General features: G+C 37.7%; 2 protein-coding genes across 9 annotated transcripts in view; one reads left to right on the top strand and one right to left on the bottom strand.

The window, feature by feature from the left end:
* The window catches only part of unc5a (unc-5 netrin receptor A), a 310,292-nt gene extending 305,831 nt beyond the window's left edge, over window positions 1–4,461 (top strand). For 5 of the 6 annotated variants that reach the window (XM_079629755.1, XM_079629753.1, XM_079629754.1 and 2 more), the window contains one exon: window positions 1,326–1,648. In XM_079629755.1, coding sequence (XP_079485881.1) covers window positions 1,326–1,491 — 166 coding nt within the window. In that variant the 3' untranslated portion in view covers window positions 1,492–1,648. Of the gene's footprint in view, window positions 1–1,325 lie in introns of all 6 variants that reach the window. The other variant, XM_079629751.1, reaches the window with a different exon arrangement.
* Window positions 4,462–5,710: 1,249 nt separating this feature from the next.
* Window positions 5,711–15,857, bottom strand: part of pdlim7 (PDZ and LIM domain 7) — a 42,507-nt gene continuing 32,360 nt past the window's right edge. For all 3 annotated transcript variants that reach the window (XM_079629756.1, XM_079629758.1, XM_079629757.1), the window contains 6 exons: window positions 12,470–12,531; window positions 11,775–12,012; window positions 11,183–11,363; window positions 9,969–10,089; window positions 7,678–7,793; window positions 5,711–6,476 (listed from right to left, as the gene is read on the bottom strand). In XM_079629756.1, the coding sequence (XP_079485882.1) occupies window positions 6,390–6,476; window positions 7,678–7,793; window positions 9,969–10,089; window positions 11,183–11,363; window positions 11,775–12,012; window positions 12,470–12,531 (805 nt within the window). In that variant the 3' untranslated portion in view covers window positions 5,711–6,389. The remainder of the gene's footprint in view (window positions 6,477–7,677; window positions 7,794–9,968; window positions 10,090–11,182; window positions 11,364–11,774; window positions 12,013–12,469; window positions 12,532–15,857) is intronic.

Here is a 15,857-nt window from a genome sequence, read left to right as displayed (position 1 = left end):
TGGAATGGAGAAGAGGAGGAAAATATTGTTTTATATTCCTCTGTGGAATAACTATGTCCAGCTAATATGTCTCCCTGGACCAGTGCACATAGATTTTCTACTCTCGCTTGGAGAATGGAGTGACAGTGAGGTTGATATATTAGTTTACAATGCAAGAGAAGCTTTTTATGTTATTTCAGGGAATAATAACGTACGACTCCCCTGCAATCCTGATTAGCTTTTACAAAATGAAACATAAACAATGCATTTTGAAGCAAATTCATTGCATTTCTAATTTAGTTTGTATTATATCTGATTATAAAGGAAAAACAGAAGGCTAGCTGAGTGAATCTCACAAAGAAATGTCCAGGTCATATAATTAATTAATTTTGTGTGTGTGTGTGTCTTACAAAATGACAAAATGTCCCCACAATTTTGATCCCCATGAGGAAAACCCTTCATAAATCATACTAAGTGATGTTTTTTGAAAATGTAAAAGTGCAGAAAGTTTTCTGTGAAGGGTAGGTTTAGTGAGAGGGGATAGAATATACAGTTTAGAATACACATTATTAGCAATTTTTTTCATTGGCGTGTTTAATTTGGATATTCAGTTTAGTACAACACATGCTATCCTGCTTACAGTTGTACTTTACAATTTAAATAATATATACATATTTATTTATTTATTTTGGTCCACTTTTTAATGCATTAACTAACATGAATTAACAATGAGCAATACATTTGTTATAGTGTTTATTAATCTTTTTGTCAAAATTAGTTTTGTTTTGGGGAAACTGTTCAACATGCCTGAAGTCTATGGAATAATATTACCAGATACATTTGAATTTAATAATGTACTATTAAAATGTTGAAATTAGCACTGACCAATATTAATTAATGCTTTAGAAGAGTTTTCATTGTTAGTTCATGCTAACTAATGCAGTTAACTAATGTTAATGGAACCTTATTGTGAAGTGTTACCCTTTCCCCCAATTATTGTTTGGTCTCAAACTAATTTTGATGAAGAAAAAAGTTCAACAAATCCTATATTAACTTTAATTAAAGTTAAAGTTCAGCCAAATGTTTCAATTAAATTGTATAAAGGAAAATGACATGTAAGACTTAAGACTTGCCCCTTTTTTAAGTCGCTTTGGATAAAAAATGTCTGCTAAATCCTTAAATATAATGCAATGTAAGACTCTCTATATCAATAATGATTATTTTAATAGTTTTACAATATAATGATCTTAACTAATAAGTCGAAAATAAACTTCAACACGTTTTATACAACACCTCTCGCTATCCAAGATTCTGACAATTTCCTTTCCTCTGTTTTCCCTCTTCAGGCACATGAGTTTCTTAGCGTCCAAAGCGAGCCCCACATCAGTGATTCTGGACTTATGGGAGACCCAGCACTTCCACAGCGGAAATCTCAATCAGCTCGCCGCTGTGATGGCTGAGATTGGCAAGCAGGAGGCCATGATATTCTTGGTGTCAGACGGGGAGTGCTGACACATTAAAACTGGAGCAGAGCAGCCGTCTCTGAGTGATGGGGTGGGGGGGAAGGACGCGACCCTCTGCCCGCCCCACCAGAGATGAGAAACAAATCAAAGAACAGGGTTTACCCAACTATATGAGGCCACTTCCCCAGTGAATAGGGAATCAAATGAAAAAATAAAAAAAACAAGTCCAGGCTCTGGAGGAACCTGGCAGGGCTTTTAGATGTACTGTGACTGAGACAAATGCCCCTTTCTCAGAACAAAAAATCCATTTGTTTTGAAAATAATGGTGTATAGAAACTCCCAGATTCTATGATTCTGGTCCTGCCCTCAATCACTGACCAATATGTACTTTCTAACCACGTTTGTGTTAGGCACATTGATATATTAATATCAGACCTGGAACTAAAACGAATCGTTTTGAAAGATATCAAGTGGAAAAGATAGGCTAATTCAGATTTGTGACATGCATTTTGTAAATGTGTACCATTTAGCAATATGCAAGCACACATATCGAAGACAATTTCCTTTGGCCGACTCGTTTCTTACCTCACAAAGCATTTAAACAATTTTGAGCGTTTGCTAAATTTCAGGTCAAAAACATTAACGAAGCGAAACGTTTTTTTGGTAAGAGCCATCACTTGTTCCTCTGCCCGTGTGCACTTAACATGTCTGTTCGACTTCATGAAGCCATAAAGTCCAAAATTCACCTCAATGAAACGATACACGTTCCGATCCGGGTGGATAATCCGTAAATAAGCACAGGATTCTGTGGATGTTTAGCTGCTGAAGAAAAGACATCTGGGATGGGTGATCAGGGACCTCAAACGTTCATAACGCTTTTGAAAAACTTCACGTTTTGACTTTTGAGATCAGATCTTCTGCAAAGCATTTTTCATGTCAATGAAACCCCTTCAAGTCTAGAATGATGGAATCTTTTGAATTTATATTCCTCGTTTATAAAGGAGGAAGAACAAAAGTTCCCCGTTGAAAAGGTTTTCTTCTTTTATAAACAGAAAATGCAATACTACCAAATGTTTCATTGCTATTCTCCTTCATATTTAATGAGTCTATGTTTCTCTGAAAGCCAATTTGGCTTCAGGGCAAATTCTTATTCGTAGGAGAAAGAATATTTTCATCAACCCCTAAAAAGCAAATGTTCCACCCAAGAAAACTTCATAGACACTCAGCAGCTTTCGTGCTTTTCTAAATTCCTGTAGAACGGCAACACGTCTCAGCCCCGCGTTTGGCGCCATGAATGTGCATTACACAGTTTGAAGATTGTCCGATTATTATTCTTTTTTGTGAATGTGAGAGTATTTCATTCCAAATGAAGGAGGATTTGTGAGAAACTGTGGATCACAAATTGTCCACTTTCATCTTGAGCAGTAATGACGGCCGCGTCTGAAGAGATGATTGGAGGAACCCGGCACATTCTCTCCACAGCAGGGCCTGTTTCACTCAGCTGACAGAACTCAAGTTAAATGCCATATTGTGCACATTATGGGTTTTTGTTTCATGTTTTTTGTATGTTTCCTTAAGGTTTCCCTTGGTGGTTTTCGTAAATCAATTAACCAGTCAGCTATTTCTCTCTCTCTCTCTCTCTCTCTCTCTCTCTCTCTCTCTCTCTCTCTCTCTCTCTAAAAAATCTATGAAAGTCTTGTAGATAAGTACTTTTCATATGACGCATCTCTGCGCAACCAAAGTGTATGAGCCATCTGGAGCATTTCTTTCATATCTATGCCGATTGTGTTTTTTTAGTTTTTGAGTACAAGTAACATTCCTATATTCAACACGCTTATCTATTTTTCTTTCAAGATCTCATGCTAACTTTTCATTTTGAGCATTTCACTGGTAAAACAATTTAAATATTTAATACAGCACTTTGTAAAGTAATTGTAAATGATATTTTAATAACAAGCCAAAAAAGACGAGACAACTGACGTAACATTTGTCAAAGTATAACCTGTGAAGTGTTTGCCTACTGTTCATTGGTTATATAGCACTGAGTTGAGTTCATTCTTTCTGCAGTGTTTGAGGTTTAGACTGTTTCCGCCATACGTTTGTACACCGCCGTTTTGTTTCGTCCTGAGGCTGTTGGTTTATGGGTGATCGATTCTTAGATTCCTACGAAATCTCAACTCTACGTCATGAGAAAACAGATGTACCGGTAAATGATATTTCTGTCAGAGTATTTAGACAAGGATTTGGTGTAAAAATGGTCAGATTCCTAACACTCAGGTTTACAAACAGTTCAGTTGAAACGGACATGTTGCGCATTTCTAAACGTTCTTTACAGAGTGCGCAACAATAATGAGTTTCTCATTGATGTCGATACTTCTCACACTGACATAAACATCATTCCAGCAGTCTGTCGTGGCGAGCTCACAAAGCAGAAGTCGGCTACTAACACTGAATAAAGCAGATGCCGTGATATTCACTTAAAGAACCACCGATCTCTTTTCATGACTGTACATTTTGTCAGCCTCATTCATAGCTTTTTCTGTGTAAATGAATGTGTGAGTGTGCTATTTCTTTCCACTGAGTTTCTTTTTGAACCGAGAAACGTAGAATTGTGTACCCGTGAATGTTCTTCAATTCGATTTCTTAATTCAATGTTCCTTGCCTTTCTGCAAGTCAGAATGCTGTATTTATTACATGCCACAGCGCTTATGCAATTGTACAATTATTTTCTATTATTATTATTCTTTTTTTCTTTTCTTTTTGGTAAAGTTACTTTTCATTTTTCTTGTCGATGTAAATTGTCGTCGATGATCTTGTGGTAATAGGAAGCCCTCTTCTGCAGAAGGTTTCCTGTACTTTTTGGACAATGATATGGATTTGTGGGTAGAATTTTGGAAATTCGTTTCTAAGTGCTTTCAAGTATTTACTTGGCCTTATGTATATATCTCTCTATGAAATTTCAGAAAAGGTATGTATAGTAATTGAACCTAAAATGGATGTAAATAAATTATATATTGTTAAAAGTGGAGTCGAGTGATTTATGCCAGGCACCCTCTTCGTTTTAACACTTACAGAAGGGATTCAATCCATAGCCTTCAGAATTCAAATGCATGCAGAAAACCCAATGTCACTGTCACTCTGAGTAAGTCAGCACACCGAAACATGACTGCAGGCGATTTATTGACAGTGTCACTATTTCTTTATAAATGATTTGCACCATCTGACATATAAACCTCTGCACAGAATACAGCAGTTTGACACACAATAGTTAAAGGCTGCAAAGCTATGAAAAATGCACTTGATAGTTGATACATAACACATTGTCAATAGAACAAAAGTACAAAAATTGAGCCGTTTCCTCAAATATATATAGCTTTCTAAGAGCAGGATATTGGAGGGTTGCATTTCTTCCGATTAGAACGCAGGAGACCGCGATAAGGGAATGATGTTCTGGGCAGCATCTCTAAAGAAGAGCCATTATTTTTGGATGGGTCACTGCCCAAATGGCACAAGATTATGTACATATTGGTGATATCTAAAATCAGGAAACCATTGGCCAAAGCTTTAAATAACACAGCGAGCAAACACTATAAGTGACTCAGTTACCACACAAAATTGCAGGATCCATTTGCACCAATGCAAACCGTTTTTATGGCATCACGGGCCTTTCCTTAATTCGAACTACCTGTCTGATTAGAACAGATGAATGTAGGGTATTTAGTATTGAAGACATGTAGAGACCATTGGTTGGGTCAGGATGGAACTCATGCAATCAGTGCTAATGTATTTCAGCGTCGCTGCCAGGGGCGTTTTATTCCTCTGTGGTTTGCCATTACCTTAAGTACCCTGGCACAGCAAATCAGGCAGAGCAAAAAAAAGTAGGCTGCACAGCATCTAGAGGATTGAGGGGCCACTTTAAGATCCTGTCTGAGTAGATCACATGCTCAATGCTTTCGCCTACAAAATGGATTGTATGGAGTACGACTAGATTGCTTCACTCATTGCATGGGAAATGCTTTGTCCTCATTTGTGACAAAAGAGAGGACAGAACTTTGGATGATAAATATACATCAAAGTGCAGAATCTCAACAACAACAAAAAACATCGTCACATTTTTACACCAAAATCACAAGAAAAATATTTTTCCGTTAGTTTTTTCCACTGAGACAATATTTTCACGATAATCACATTCCCTTTATTTTTAATGATGATTTTCTTTTTTTGCTGTATTAAAATAAGCATAAAAGGCAGTACAAATACTATCATGATGTATAAATACTTTACATTTTTTTATTTTTTGCATTACAGTAATTAGAAAGACAAGAAGGGAAAATGTGCTCAACTGTCATGGAAATTAAGTCATAAAAAAAGTGTTAATATTCTGTCAAATGGCTTAATTTTCTTTATGCAATATAAAAAGGGGTGAAATATGACCTCACAAGTATTGAAATACTGAAACGAACCAAATCTATCTAAAATGTGCAAGTAAAGTGAGCCTTATAAGCAAGAACGTGTAATATCTTTGGATTTACGAAGCATCATGAATACTGCAGGTGTACTTGTGGAGGTGGAGGTGGATGAGGAGGGACATCCAAATGCCTTGTTATCCATTCTGACATCTGGCACTGGTGGTTATAACAGTTCGTTCATAAGCCGTTTTTCCAGTTGAATGACTGGCATCGTAACGCAGCAAAACTGAGGCCAGTCTGCCGGCTTACTGTAGCGAGCTACCGAAAACTCCGATCCGTGCTTTGCTGAATGACACATTCTTAGTGAATGCTGATCGAAGCGGGCTATAACAGCCGGTGAAAGCCAGCGGAGCTACTGTATCCATCACTCTGTCAGTCAGCCATATGTTACAGGCTTCAAGTAAAGTAGTTGTTCTTGTTTGGCATAGCTAGACCCCCCAGTCTCCGCTCCAGCCCCTCCGTGAAGAACAGCAGAGCCTCACAGCGGAGAGAACGCGTGGCTTTTACACAGTGGCTTGTCCTTCTTTGAAAAGAACGTCTTCCCCTCTAGATTGATTTGACAGATCTGAGGAGATGAAAAATGAGGATTAAACAGTGGAAATCAAACTCTTATTCAGTCGTGGAGCTAATGCAAAGGGACTATTCAACAGGGCTATACAATAGCTGCGATTCATCATTTGCTACTTGCTAGAAGCCAATAATATTAGGGGGTGACATTTTGAATTCTAGAGAGGAACCCATTTGGGTCAGTAAGATTTTTTTTAAGAAATCAACTCTTTCCCCGCCGGCAGAAAGAAAACTCTTTCCAGTCACCGCCAGCATTTTTGATAATTTTCATAAAAGTTTCATGGCCCCCAGAATATTTTGTTGTATGAATATCTGAACATGCTAAATGTCAAAAGAAAGGACAGAGCCTCAGCGTTTAAACAAACAAAACAAAAAACGTTTACATTTCAGCTTCCTGCATGGTTTTTTTTTAATCAACATTTGAATAGGGGTGTTTCATAAAAATAAAAAAAAAGCTGGGAAAATCACATTTTTGGATCTGGATCGGATTCAGAACGCTCATCAAAAAACCAAAGGGAGTAGATTGAGTCCATCAACGCCAATAAACTGTGAAAGGTTACGTTTTCTAATACATTTATTTAATGCACGGATTGCCTCTGACGGTGCTGCCAGAAACTATTAACATGTTAGCCAGGGTTCAATTGGTAATAATAATAATAATAATAACAAAAACAATAATAATAGCAATTCTATTAATACTTATAATACAATGTGTTATAATAAAAGACAATATATTATTATTATGATCGTTAAATATTAGATTTTTCATTTTAAAGTACAATAGAATGTATTAATGCAATAGTAAGATATGCATTTATTAATTTAATAATATAATAAAAAATAAATGGCAGGTCAGGTTTTCCTTATTCTTTGTCTTTAGCTAATCACATGCCTGCAATGTTCCTCACAAACTTTTTGCTATTTATTGTGCTCTTGTATTTTACACAAATAAAAATGAACAGATTAAATTCCTAAAAAAGCTAAATAAATAGCAAGAGCATCTCCAGTACTTCCATAAGAAAATATAAAGTTGATGTCTGGAATATTTTTAAAAGCTGTGCAACACTTCAACTTCATGCAAACACAGCCGCTGTATGCATTGTCTGGGTTCACAGTGGCTATTTCTTGATAGTGTTGCGTGGTGCAGAAAGTTTAAGATGGAGTTTCGGGACAGGTCCCAATGCATCAAAATGACTTACGGCGCAGACAAAGCAAGTGTCATGCCAGCTGTAGCCCAGCGCCTCAAGGAAACGGTCCCCTGCATCAATCTTGAAGTCACAGCCATGGCATTTGGTACCAAACATCTTTTCATAGTCTGCAGAGAAAAACAAACCAACCAAAAAGGGCCTATTAATCCGGCGAGGAGGAAATGCTTGGTCAGAAACAGAGAGAACAAGACAAGAAAGACAGAAATGTCTTATCGAAAGGGATTACATTTTCTCAGGCCTCACATGCTCGGTGTGTGATAACAGACACTGGTCCAGATTCCTTTTTGGATTGCCCCAGTTTTACCCATTACGGAAAACTTAAAAGTCGCAGGCTTTACGTCTCGTACGCAAGGTAAGTGGTTTAAAGCACAATCCTTTTTAAGGTGCTGAGACTGCAGCTATTTTATCAACACTAGCTCTTTATTTCTGACAGAAGCAGCTGCCCACTTGCTGCTGACACAAGACCGAAACTCTTCAAAGCTGTAAAGCACCGTAACTGCAATGCAAGCCTATTTACATAATAAAGACACACACTCCCTTCAGATCGTCGCTTAATGTCTGTTTATGTAAGATTAGGGGCCCAACAAATGTGACAATGTGATTAACTGCACTACATAAATATCAATTAAACATGGACGGTGGCTGAATTTAGCAACTTTCCACCACTCAGGAAACAAAACGAAGCACAGCTTAGCATGACAAATTCCACTAGTGAATTCAAAACGATTTAAACCGTGGTTCTCATGTGGGAATGTAAGTTCGAATCTGATCCGCAACATTCACCCACCCGTTACCTATGCTACTTCTCATGGTTCCGATAAATAAAAGTGTCAAAAGGTCCAAAATAAAAGAACAGCCGCCACACGATCTCTACACACTTAGAGCTGTGGCAAACATGTTTGATTCTAATGTCTCCTGCTCCTTCCAACTCTCCGTCCTTCCTTTTAACTCTCACTAGTCATATAAATTAGGGACGTCCCGGTTAAGTTTTTTTTGGGCCCCTGATCCAATCCAAGTCATTTAATCGAGTCTTTAGCGATACCTAGTCCTGATCCAATACTTGTATTTTCCTAGTGCTTGGTGCACACTTCAAGTACATTAAAGTTATTAAAATCAATCCAATAGATACAGGGACGTACAGAGAGTTTATCAGGGGCAGGAGCTCAAATGTAAAAAAGGGGCAACTATCACAAAAAAATGTGTTTACATGTAGATTTGCACTTCTTTAGAAGAAAAGAGTCAGCTGATGTAAAATAAAGGATCGGGCTCAGGATAGCCGGTTCAACCAGTTAAAAATGCCTAATTGGCCCCGTTACTGATCCTTGAGATCGATTGGGACATCACGAATATAAATAAGTGGCAAAAAAAAGTTTTTTTAGCACTGAACCTTAAGTATAGGGATATGTCGGCTTTTACTACATGTATTTCACAACGGACCTTACCGAACATCCAAACCAATGCTGTGTGCTGGGATCAACACGCTTGTTGTGTGTGCGTAATATGATGGTGTATGATGGAGCTCAGCTGACAACTTGTGAAGAGCTTATTAAATGTGTATAGGAGTCAAAACAGCGGCAGGAATCCCTCCGTCACACACACACATACACCGATCTGCTGCGAGGAGACCCTTTTTAAGGTCTTGTGACATCGTTCGTGATGCATTTATATTTCATTCAAACCGCACCAGAGTTCGTTTGGAAGCGGACCGAGAAACATCTTTTCAGCGATCATTTGGACACATTCAAATTAACCACAGTAACAGTGCATTTGCATCGAAGTTCGGTTTAATCGAACCAAACATGCCAAGTGTGAGCACACCCTCAGTCACAATTCTTCCTAGTTCTATAGATTAAAGTGTCAAAACAAAATTAAAAATAAATGTACAAAAATTGCATCAAATGTAAGCATCAAAAAAAGTTAATAAAAAGTGGCTACTACAGCACATGCTGACACTTTCAGCTGGTTGCTCATGTGATCAGCATGAGTTTGAATCGGTCTTGTGATTGGAATAAAACGAAAACGCTTTAAAAAAACTGAACTAACAGTATTAACGGTTTCATTGAGCAGCAAAGCACTTTCTACTAATTGCATATTTAAAGTAGATTCTCAAGCATAAAAGTTCTCAGCGAAGCTCCTAATCAATGTTCAGGGCCGGTATGGAGCAGATTTGAACTCTGAAGTGAAGTGGCAGCATTTGAATGATTAAACACCGCAGGAGCCCGCGCTCGGCTCTCGGCAGGGGCTGTCGATAAGATGTGCGGCCGGGCGTGCGAGTCGCTCACCTCTCTCGCAGTAGGGCTCTCCCTCCTCCATGTAGAAGGCCTGGTTCCTGATGGGCATTTTGCAGGCGGCGCACAGGAAGCACTGGACGTGGTAGGTCATCTTCAGGGCGTGCATGATTTCCTGTGGAAGGGACAGAGGGGTGTGAGGGAATTGCGCACGTCATCTATGAATTCACACTTCCAAAATCATTCCACTCTCACTTTTAAACTCTCACACACTTTACCCCACTGGCACTGCTCTTCATCATCAGCTTCATGCTACGCAATCAGAATAGCTTTTGTTTGTTTTTGAGGTCATAGTATTATATTGTCATATAACATTAACTTTTAAAAAAAATTCTAGAATTTTTATTGTATTTAATGCATTGCATGATTAAATTCCAGTAACGCTTAATAATAATTTTGTATGAAAACACCTAAAGTCAACATGAAATGCTGTTTGCAGCTCATTTTTAACGCTTGGAATAATAAATAACGTACTAATGTATTGCGCACAAAAAGACAAGAAATATGTGTAAATATGTCAAGAGGATCAGAAAGTAAAAGGGGTAAAATGATGTTGACATACATTCTATCAGTTAAAAATATAATGTATATTACATATATACTGTATATATTAATATTATATACCACCGTTCAAAAGTTAGGGGTCTGTTAGTTTTTTTGTTGTAAATATTATATTGTTTTAAATGTATCTTATGCTTTATTATTTATTTAAAATACATTATTGTAAATTTTTACAATATTAAAATAAAAAGACGGTTATTGTAAATTGTAATATTTTATAATATTAAAAATATATATTTTCAGCATCATTACTTCAGTGTCACATGATCCTTCAGAAATATGCTGGTTTGCTTTTCAAGAAACATTTGTCAATGTTGAAAACAGTTAATATTGTTGGGGAAACAGTAACATTATTCCTCGGGATTATATGCTGATTTTTATTATATTTTTTTTATTACATTTGATCAATTTCATAAATTTTTGCTGTATAAAAGTATTCATTTCTTTAAAAATAATAATAATAATAATAATCTTACTGACCCCAAACTTTGGAAGATTTTTTTTTATTTTTTTTACCAGTATCCTTAACGATTTAACAAACGATTCCACCGCTCAGTTTGAATGGATCAGTGTATATTCCAGTGTAACTCTACTCAAAAGATCTGCATTGTGTGTTTGTGTTACAGACCGGTAGGAAATGCGCTCACCCCGGTTATTTTCTTCTTGCATTTGGCACAGTTGGGTGAGTAACGGTTGTCATAACACTTGGTGCAGTAAATGGACCCTTTCTCCTCAAAGAAGCCCCCCTCGTCCAACACCTTTTTACACTGACAGCACATGAACTCCTCAGGGTGCCAGGAACGACCGAGCGCCACCACGTACCGCCCCCTAGAACACAGGCACACGAACACAAAGTCTTACAACTAAAGCCTTTTGCATTGAAGTGAAAGGGTCAGCTCGAGCATCAGCAGCTGGGTTTAGCACTCTTAAGTGTTCAGTGTGCAAAAGCCATTCTAATGGAAATAGTAGGTCAGACGCAGAAACCCACAGCATTCCGTATTGATTCTCCACAGCAGAAAGCCCAAGGACATGCCGCTATTTCTGTGCTCAGCGTATTTTAAGAAATATTCCTGCCTTACAAAGTTTGACAACCTTTTATCCCTCCCCATGTCTTGAAGTAATGACATTTAGCACATAGTCATCATTGATTTAGAGGTATTTTGGGCTGCCTGCAGCAGTTAGCTTTGGGATTGTAACTGCTAAATTTTCGGCAGTCCTGAAGTAGGACTCCAGCCGTACCTGATGATCTTGTTGCAGGCGCCGCAGAGCGGCGTACAGCCACTAGTGTCGGCAGGGCTCTGCTGTGCTGCCTGAAGGATGGAGCTGCGGTTCTGCATGGGAGTGGGCTGGACCGGCTGCTTGTGCTGGGTCACCACCGTGCTGGTCTTGTCTGGGTGGTAGCGGTCTGCAAAACCGGGGTCCGTCACCCACGGTGGCCTGCAGGACGGGCCGGAACTCATTGGCGCTTTAGCTGGTGCTAAACAAAAAGAAGACAATGAAACATCTATTTTTTCAGCACTTCCTCACTATGGTCCAACAGAGACCTGTTAGCAGCATGTACATTTATGGGCTGCTATTAAAGCGAGTGCAATTGTAGTCTAAAATGGCTTGCTTTTATCCAGAGATATCATTATCATCGAGATGCTGCTAACACCACGAGAGGAGAGCAGTAGGAGCGGCTCATGGTTTAATTCAGCTTATATAAACCGCATCTCGGGAGAGTGATAATTGAGTCATATTATCATCTTTGACTATAAACACATCAGTGCCCCTTATGTCTTACTTTTCCCATTAACATCAGGCCTGTCTGAGCCAGCCGGACCGCTCCGTGAACAAGTCAGCGAGTCAAGTCCTCCCCGTGGGAGCGACTCTGGGCCGTGACTCAGTGTGTACTGTGAGAGTCAATCTATTCTGTCAGTTCTGAGAGTACTTACCTTGAACTTCATCAGGTTTGTCTGCTGGCTTGGACTTGGCAGGACAGGGAGTTACTCCGTGACTGTAGAGAGAAAATTTCCTTTCAGAACACAGGCCATGATAAAACGGCGTTAGCCAGAGCCAATGAAAATGTTATTAAGCTATGCGACCTCTGACATCTACATCCTGGAGGGAAAGTACACTCCAAAACAAAGCGAAGAGATTAAGACATCATGGGTGTTGAATTTTATGCAAATTAAAGTACAGGATGGGTGTTGTCTGCTTTAACTGTGAATAAAAATCAAACATTTCATCTTTCTTTTAAAAAAAATTTCTTTTAAATCTTTTCTTCAAGAAAGTTACAACATATTTAGACTAGTTAGACCTTAGGTTATCTAAGAAATATCTTGAAATCTATAATATAAAGATAATATATTACACGTATACATATAAAATTGGGGCCCCCTTGAAAGTTAGCAGAGGCCCCGGTCCCCTGGTTGAGATTTAAACTGATTTAGACTGTGTGGTTTTAGCTTACAGATTACTCTAAAAATGTCAGTTGTAGCATTTATGAGCTTTTCACCATACATCATCTGCATGAAATGAATAAACATATCCAGATCCTGTACTTCATCAAAGCTACATGATCACACAAGAATAACAGTCATGTGCTTTCCAGATGTGTGTATGCAGTTTTATGTTTGCGATTATGAGTATGTCATTCCTCATGTTTGGTGCTTTCTCAAATGAATTAATGTTGTGAAGTTCCCTCGGCGTACATCTATACAGAGTCAGCCAAACAAGTCTGTCTTTTGTTTTATTGCCAAACATAGTTTTAAAATGATACCAGTTGGACAAAGCGAGATAACGTATGATTACATCTCTATTCAGAGAGATTTAGAATCGACGCATACGGATTCCAAACAATGTCTAATTAATCTCTTATTTGCACAAAACATTTCAGTTCTGTCCCAAACCCTACACTCAAAAAAATGGTTTTGTGGCACTGTTGTTTTTACCCAATTATTTTTTGTTAAAGTAACACAGATATATTTATTTTACCTCCAAAACACTATTATATTGCGTTTAATTAACTTAACCTGTATAATTTTCCACTATACTTAATTATAAATTGTTAAACTAACGTAAAGGGTTTAATTTTGGAATTAAAAAAAAAACTAAGTTTACTTAATCTGTTTGCGTTGGATTACATGAATGGTTTGTGTTGCATTATCTGAAACTGGGCGGTGCTTAGTTCCCAGCATGCTTTGCATATAGCTAAATTAAGAGAGAATAAATGTTGAAATTAAGTGTTATTTTATGTGTTTTTTAGAAAATGAGAAAAGAGGAAGACTTGATAGTGTGTAATTGTGTTTAATATTCGATTACATTGTGATTATTAGAACCATTTAAATTACAGTGGGTTACCGTTGTGGAGAAGAGTTGAGCATTTGGTTAGGGTGCGGACTGATTCAAAAAAGTTAATTCCCTGTGGCTGAAGGAGCATTGCAAAACTTAACATTTAAAATGTTAATAAGTGCTCTTTCATAGCTATAGTCTAGAAGTTCAATTGAGAAATCATTTAAATCCATCACACTTTATTTTGTTCAGTCCAGTTTTAAATAAACAAAGCATTTTCGCTAAACTTAACCGGTTTAAGTTACAGAGAATCAATTTCATGGATTTGATTGTTCATTACTATTTTTTAATTCAGTTGTGTTGTAACAACACAAGGAGCTTACATAGAGTCAAACAAATCCATTAATGTTAATACAACTTAATTTGCTTGTGTGGAACCACTGTCCATAATTGAATTAAGTTATTTTAAAGAGTAATTTTTTTGAGTGTAGTGAGCTGCCCACATAGGCAATATTTTTAGGCACCATAGGCACACGCACAACAGGAAGTCTGTTCCAAACAGTAAGGAGCAAAATTACATTTGTTTCTACCCTTGTTTTGACCAAAATCTAAGCTAGAATCGCCAATCCCAGAGTGCACTGCACAGAATTTTATCCATAAGCCTACAGAATTTGATCAAGATAAAACAATTAGCCTGTATCTAATTTAAATGCAGTATTTTATGTAATGCCCAAGTCAAGTCACCTTTATTTATACAGAGCTTTATACAAAACAGATTGTTTCAAAGCAGCTTTACAGACATTTTAGCTGTTGTTCAACTGAAGTCAGTCCCGTGTTGTAAAGATCATCAATTATTAAATTAGTTCATTTCATCTATAAAGCAGTTCTGCGAAAAATTATGCCATCATCCAGTTCAGTTCAGATCTCACACAACAGCACCAGTACAGTCAGATCAATAATATAACGAAGTCAGATCAAAGACTTTAGAAATAAAAAGACGATGCGCTCATTCATTCGGCCATATAGAGTGGTGCAGGCATGACGTCACTTTGTAGGCCAACCGGCAGTTAGCATCACACTGGTTCCCTCGACAAAAACCCAATAGGATTTTCCCATAGGCTTTCGGATTATGACTCAAAACAAGCTCTGTGATCAACAAAAGTTTATGATACTTGCACCTTTTGTCCATCAAGATAATTATCACAGATGAACACAACTTATATGAATTTTGAAGCCAAAATTAGTCGCCTGATGATGTATAAAGTTAAAAGTAGGCTATAAACAAACTACTCCACGGTCCCACGAATTCAATGTCACCATCACTAAGCTTCCGAAAACTCTTTCAGACTTTATCTAATAAACATTTTCCCAAAACGTTTGAGTTAGAATAGTTTATAAGAGCACAATTATAACCATTCTGTAAAAGCGGACTGAGCTTACCTTTTTGGTGTGCTGACGTTTAATCTCCTCTACAGCCTCTGTAAGCCCATTTAGCCACTTTAGCCATTTCACCTTTTTAGAGACATGTAAGAGCTTCATAAAAATCAACAGTGGCGTAATATTGATGTATTTTATGTCGTAGAATAAAACGTGAAAGTGTCTTGAGCTTGTGATCACCACAGACCTTATTTCAGCCATTTAACCAAAACCCCATTAAAAAAAAAACATCGACTTAAGGACGATGGAACCAGAAGTGCTAAAATGCTAACTCGCTTCCGCGTTTCGGCCAACAAAGTGATGTCATATCGGCACCACTCTATAGACCTTATGTAGCCCCGCCCCTTTTCAGCGCTGCGCTCGTTGTCTTTTGCCTTCTGGTCTGTATTTTCACAGCGATCTCATCTTAAGCATTTAAGAATGAACGGCTCGTTTTAAAATGCTGGCCTTTGTTAAGACATCTGCTTTAAACATGAAAATCCTCATGATGACTTTCGTTAACTTTACATTAAGTAAATCCACCAGCTAATTACTCCTCGACAGCGATGCCATAGAAATATGCAGAGCGACCACAAAAACAGAAGTTCAAAGATGGCTGTGTGCTTGTTTCTC

The sequence above is a fragment of the Phoxinus phoxinus genome (assembly GCF_949152265.1).
Source record: "Phoxinus phoxinus genome assembly, chromosome: 12".
Taxonomy (NCBI): domain Eukaryota; kingdom Metazoa; phylum Chordata; class Actinopteri; order Cypriniformes; family Leuciscidae; genus Phoxinus; species Phoxinus phoxinus.
Note: the sequence above shows the minus strand (reverse complement) of the source record. Positions and strands in the feature narration are given on the sequence as shown.